Genomic DNA, 6,277 nt, shown 5'->3' with positions numbered 1-6,277 from the left:
AAAAAAAAAAAAAAAACCAAGGCTTTATTATGATGCCATACATCTTTAAATAAATGGCAGGTTTGCCATTTTGTTGAGATGTGTTATGAGTATAGTAATGTGTTTGGGATATCTTTCTAGCTAACTGCCATTCAATCATCCATAGCTGGACTTCAAGATGGAGCTATTAAAGTAAACAGGACTGTGAGTAACTTCTTTAATATTTACACAATCTCAAAAGAACAATATATATGATGAAAACTTTATTAAAATTTTGAACCTTCCATTTCAGTCTAATTATTTTGGGAATTTCAACTTGAAACATTATAGTTAGGTTTGAAAAAAATTAATATAAGCATAGGATATGGTTTTAGGAAATAAACATCTTAGTTATATGTTCAAACATATTTACTGGAATCTGATAAATGTCTGTGAAGGCCCAAGAGGCCTCATATAAACACCAGAGGTCTTCACTCCTTATGTCTAGAGAGGGCACTGAACTGGTGTTCATTACTAAAGAGGAGGAGGTCTCTGAAGCCCTGCCTGTCACTAATATCAAGTGTGGAGACTAAAGTGGCACTAATAGCTGAAAGACAGGTTCTCCAGTCAAGTCAGAGATGCACATTTTGGATTAAATTTTGATAAGATTATGAAAAGCCAATTTTAGACTAAAGTGCCAGAAAGGTAAATGACAAATCTTTGTTTCTCACAGATCGGGGTACTAGGAGTGTTTAGATTTCAGTGTTCTAGGTAAGCCAATGTAAAATGTACTCAACTCTGCTCAAAATCCAAAACCAGTTTTTCTTTTGTGCTCGTTCTCTCACACTTAACAAAGCTTTAATTATGTATTGTACTGTTATCTGATTACAAAAACATTTACATTGTAAGCATTTAACATTTTGGGAAAAAGTCATAAACTAAGTAGTGAAGAATGGCCTGTTCTTGTTGTGGGACACACATCGATCCATAATTAGGCCAGTGCTTAAGTTGTACAAACTACTAGTAAGAATACTGAGAAAAGTTGACAAACCTGAAAGAATAGCTTCTTTCAAATATAGTAACATATGGGAGAACTTCCTGATATCATTCACCAGCTCCTTGATGTACTCCGGATCAAAAATGGAGTTGGAACTTACGGACTTGAGCCCCATTTCAGAAGTTGTAATAGCAGCAGAGGGTTGGCCTGATGCCCAAACACGTTTTTTCTTTGCCTTTTTCTGTTTGTGAGCAATCATCCTCTCATTTAACAGTCAGAAAAACTGAAATCCTTAAGGGGACAAGAAACAAAAGAGAGGGGAAAAAGAGCATATCAGCCAAGAAATATCATACTAAGATTTCACCAAGAGCCCCCAGCCCACCTCAGCATTCTGGTTCTAGATAAGGAAGCTGAGCTTAGTGACAGCAGCTGCCACTGAGTGTCTGCAATTCTGCCAACTCTGTGATAAGCAAACCCTGGGGTGTGCAAGCTCCTACCATTCTTTTCATTTCCCAATGCAAAGAACCTGAGCATTCGAGGCTGGAATGCCTCTATACCCAACTGATAGCTGAAGTTCAGACACAGATAAACAAACCTTAATGCTAAGTGCTCATAACTACTTTAATTCTTATGATAGAGAATGTTTCCTTTTTTATTGTAAAGACAGTTCCAAAGCACCACTTAGTAGGCAGTCATATTTTCCCCTTGCAGAACTGCCTTCAAAACTAAGGGTGAGAAACATCTTCACCACTTACTGTGTGACCTCGCACCCAAGCTGTTCACTCATCTCTCCACTGTGTTATGTTCATTCAAGGAAAACACACTGGCAACACCTACACCAGAGATTACCGTCAGAGTTAGATGTGGCAAGGATACACAAGTGTCCATTCAGCACATTAGTTCAATTAGAGTAATTTTCTGAGAATGCATATACATGCACATATATCTAACTTATCCAAACTTGCCAAGAATATATCTTTGTTGAAAAAAGCTCAAAGAATGTCTAGTAATCTCACATACCCTGACTGGACAAATACATAATTTGATTACAAGAATTTTTTTTTGTAATTTCAGGATGATATAGTAAAAGGGCAATACTTGGCATAAGAAAAACTTGTATTTTAATCTCAGCTCTAATATTTTCCAAATGTGCAATCTATACAATTAATTTACAGTTCATATGAAGACTAAAAGAGATTACAAAATAAAAAGGGTCTTCTCTTAAGATATGTAATTCCGATCTACTGGAACTCAAAAAAATTTTTTTTGTCTTTTTATCTTAACTGTTCTAAAATGGAAAGTCTTTATTTTGGTTGTGTCTCTTGAAATCAGAAAAGAAACAACAGAGAAGGGCCAGGCAGTGGTGACATATGCCTTTACTGTCAGAGTTAGATGTAGCAATGATACAGAAGTGTCCATTCAGCACATCAGTTCAATTAGAGTAATTTTCTGAGAATGCAATCACTCCTCAGACAGAGGCAGGAAGATCTCTATGAGTTCAAGGCCAGCCTAGACCACACCTTGTCTCATTAAAAAACAAACAAGCAAGCAAACAAACAAACAAATAGCAGGACAGTGGTAGCACATGCCTTTAATCCCACCACTCTGGTGGCAGAGGCAGGTGATCTCTAAATTCGAGGCCAGCCTGGTCTACAGAGTGAGATCTATAACAGCCAGGGCTTCACAAAGAAACTCTTACTGGAAAAACCAAAAGAAGGGGTTGGAGGCAGTGGTGAATTAGCTCAAGCATCATTTAAGCATTTCCCAAATATGCTATGAGTATTTGGATACTTTCATAATGGTAGAACAACCAAGGACCTCCATGAAATCAATAACAGGAAGCTTCTTGTAGTAATATCTTTGTTATATGTAAGAGACAGTGTTTATTCATACCACACATGGCATAATAGATTTTTGGTTCCCAATTACAATTCTCTAATATATCTATTCTAAAATGGAAAATACTTATTTTGGTTGTGTCTCTTGAAATCAGAAAAGAAACAAGAGAGGAAGGCCAGGCTATCATACTAATGAGCTGCCATTACTTTTTGCTAAGCTACCGTATTAATTTGTTAAGGATTTAGCTATTTCCACTTATGTGTCATGAACCTCTAAACATTTGTCTCTTAGTATTCCTTCTTTACTCAGTACTTTTCAAAAGGACTGAGGTAAAAATGAAAGTTGATGAAGTTCAAAATGATGGTGGTGTTCCTACACTTGCCTCTACAAAGAAATCTGGACTCACACTCCATTCCACATACCTTTTCATTTTCAGACCTTTCTTTTTTCCTTCTTTCTTTTTTTTGTTGTTGTTTTTTTTTACTGCAACCCACAGCATGAAATAATTATGCACTATGACTAATATACATGTTGAGAATGTTATTTTTGTGTATAGTGCATGTACAAATGCATTTGGGTTTCATAAAACACATACTCTAAGACCTGTGAAATATATTTTCTTATTCAATCTCATTTGTTTTATTTATATTTAGTGTTAGGAGTGTATCTATGTGTATGTGTACGTATATCCACGTGAATGCAGATGTCCCAGGAGGCCAGAGAAGCTGGCTTGGATCCCCTTGGAGCAGAAGAGTACTAGAAACCAAACTTAGTTCTACAAGAGCAGTGTGTGTTCTTAGCCCTAAGCTATCTCTCTAGCCCCTAGTTCATCATTTTAAATGCTAGTTGCAACTCACTAACTAAATTGGCTTTACATATGGTTCTACACCTTGAAAAAGGTTGCTTAGTTGATGGTCCTGGCTACTACATGAGGTTTCATGTGGTTGGAACACCCCTTCCTCCTTGATTTACTTTCTCTGTCAGTTCAAAACTCACTTTCTTAAACAAATCTTTCTGGTGGGACTCTGGTGGTGTACACCTTTAATCCTAGCACTCAGGAGGCAAAGGCAGGCAGATTTCTGTGAGTTCTAGTCTAGCTGTGTCTACAGAGCAAGTTCTAAGACAGCCAGACCCTGTCTCAGAAAGAAAGGAAGAAAGGAAGAAAAGAAGGAAGGAAGGAAGAAAGGAAGGAAGGAAGGAAGGAAGGAAGGAAGGGAGGAAGGGAGGAAGGAAGAAAGAGAAGAAAGAGGGAGGGAGGAAGAAAGGGAAAGAAAGGGAAAGGAAAGGAAAGGAAAGGAAGGGAGGAAGGAATAAATCTTCCTGTACCACTAGAATCCCTTTATCACCAGCACCAAACCAGAGCAGAATCTCCAACAGTCCTCTTACAGTATCTAAAATTTTCACTTTGTATTTTCTATACTTCAAATAGATGAATCCCTGTTCAGACCATAATCTTGACAGCAAGACCACAACCATTTGCTAACCTTCATATTTTTTGCTTATATCACAGTAAGCATGTAAGGGGTAGCCTACTTGAAACTATCTGCAAAATGAATAATTTAGCAAGATTAATAGTGAATGGGCTTATAAGTTTACTGTAACAACTTTTATAGAAATACAAAAATAACTCTAGGGTGTAATATTTTGTAGAGGAAATTGCTTAAAATCTATCTCTAAAATATTCTCAAAAATATTTTGAAAATATGTATAGACACGAGATTACATACAATGAAAATCAAAGTTATATTTCTTTTCTTTTGTTTTATTTTTACAAGACAGAGTTTCTCTGTATAACAACTCTGAAACCAGGCTGGCCTCAGATTCTTCAAACTCTGAGATCCACCTGCCTCTGCCTCTGAGCACTGGGATTAAAGGAGTGTGCTGTCAGCGGGGCCTGGAAGTTGTATTTCTATTATTACTTATGATCATGTAAACATGCCTCATTACTACTTAATAGTTTCAAAGATATCCCCTTTAAATAGCAAAAATAAATAAAATACCCAAGTTCCTTGTTTGGGCAGATCTTTTGCACCTCACTGAGAGGGCAGCTACTTAGCTATAAACGCCATGGCCTCTGCAGGTTACTCAGTAAAGTCTTTCTACTGCTTAGTGCACCTTTAAGTTTAGTAAGCTAGACACTTAGTCAGAGTCACTGATAGAGATGACTTCAAAAATTAAAAGACTAACAAGTTTAAAGTCAATTCACGAGCAAGAAGAACCAAATAATTTGTGTCAAATTAGCAATTCACAGTTGTAAACCCTGTTTCAAAAGTACATCTAATTTTTAGACAAGACTTAGAAAACCTGTTAACATACCAATGAACCCAGAGGGGAAAGGCATGAAATATTTATTATGATAAATGTGCTAATTTTTAGACCATCTTTACAATTTTTCTCACATTTAAAACTTAAAGGAGCAACATTACAATCGAAAAAGTGTTTAAAATTAAAGTCATACTTTTCTAATTGAACTATGACATTGAGAAAGTCTGGGCAAAAATGCACTTTGTGAGGTCCTGTATTTTACTTTCCCATGCGCCAAATAAGTATTCTCTGCTTAGTGGTAATATAAAGCATAGTTAATAACAGATTGAAACTGGTAATTTAATTAAATTAGATAGTGCTGCATGGAAGATACTTAGCACAGTGCCTGGCACGAAGACTCAGTAATTGTGAGCTATTATTACTAAGGCACTTTATTGTGGGAAATTGTTTTTAGGCATATTTAAATAATAAACAAGCTGTGGCTTCCTAAGTTTGTAGATTGTAAACAAGAAATATAGGGCTGGAAACTGTTCCAAGAGCTTAACTGATTTCATGGAAACCTAGAATATGCTTCCAAGTGAAGTTTGAACTGTGCAAACAGACTGCTGAGTGAAGAAGTATCGTGAAACTAATTCTCCTCATCTCTTCCAACTCCAAGCCCTAAATATTAAAAACTGTATTACCTATCTCTTAAAGAATTTTATAGAAAGGAGAAAATAAATAAACAAAAACAACTCTAAGCTCTAAATCATATGTGCTTTACAAATGTGGACTCAGAACTCAGTGGAAAAGTGCTCGCTGCCAGGCAAGAGGCCTTCGGTTCAACCAACCAGTAGAAAAAAAAAAAAAGAAAGAAAGAAATGTTTATATAAATTTCCTAAACTCCTAAATGGTGACTTTTACAAGACTTCAGCAGTTTATGTCAGTCAAATGTCCCCTCACGCAGTCCCTAATGTATATGACAGAAGCAGAGAGCTAACTGGGATGTAAAACTGCCCAAAATATCTGCACTTCAGTTCTTACTACTTATATTTCAAAACTGTAAAATTTCTGAGTTTGTGAGAATCTATTAAAAGACACTGGAAAAAAAAAAACCCACACAGGAATCAAGTGTAAAGGTCTTTAATTACATTTTTAAAAAACACTACAAAACCAGAACGGGAACATGTCAGGAACAGCTTTATCAGTAACAATTTCTAAAGTAAGATATACAACACA

The 6,277-nt window shown here is 36.1% G+C and overlaps 1 protein-coding gene across 2 annotated transcripts in view; it reads right to left on the bottom strand.

The window, feature by feature from the left end:
• Positions 1 to 6,277, bottom strand: part of Arhgap29 (Rho GTPase activating protein 29) — a 62,921-nt gene that overhangs the window by 42,596 nt on the left and 14,048 nt on the right. For both annotated transcript variants that reach the window (XM_031375328.1, XM_031375327.1), the window contains exon 2: positions 1,010 to 1,246. In XM_031375328.1, coding sequence (XP_031231188.1) covers positions 1,010 to 1,214 — 205 coding nt within the window. In that variant the 5' untranslated portion in view covers positions 1,215 to 1,246. The remainder of the gene's footprint in view (positions 1 to 1,009; positions 1,247 to 6,277) is intronic.

Source organism: Mastomys coucha, unplaced genomic scaffold (assembly GCF_008632895.1).
Source record: "Mastomys coucha isolate ucsf_1 unplaced genomic scaffold, UCSF_Mcou_1 pScaffold16, whole genome shotgun sequence".
NCBI lineage: Eukaryota > Metazoa > Chordata > Mammalia > Rodentia > Muridae > Mastomys > Mastomys coucha.
The sequence above is the reverse complement of the archived record's forward strand: the minus strand, read 5'-3'. Positions and strand labels throughout refer to the sequence as shown.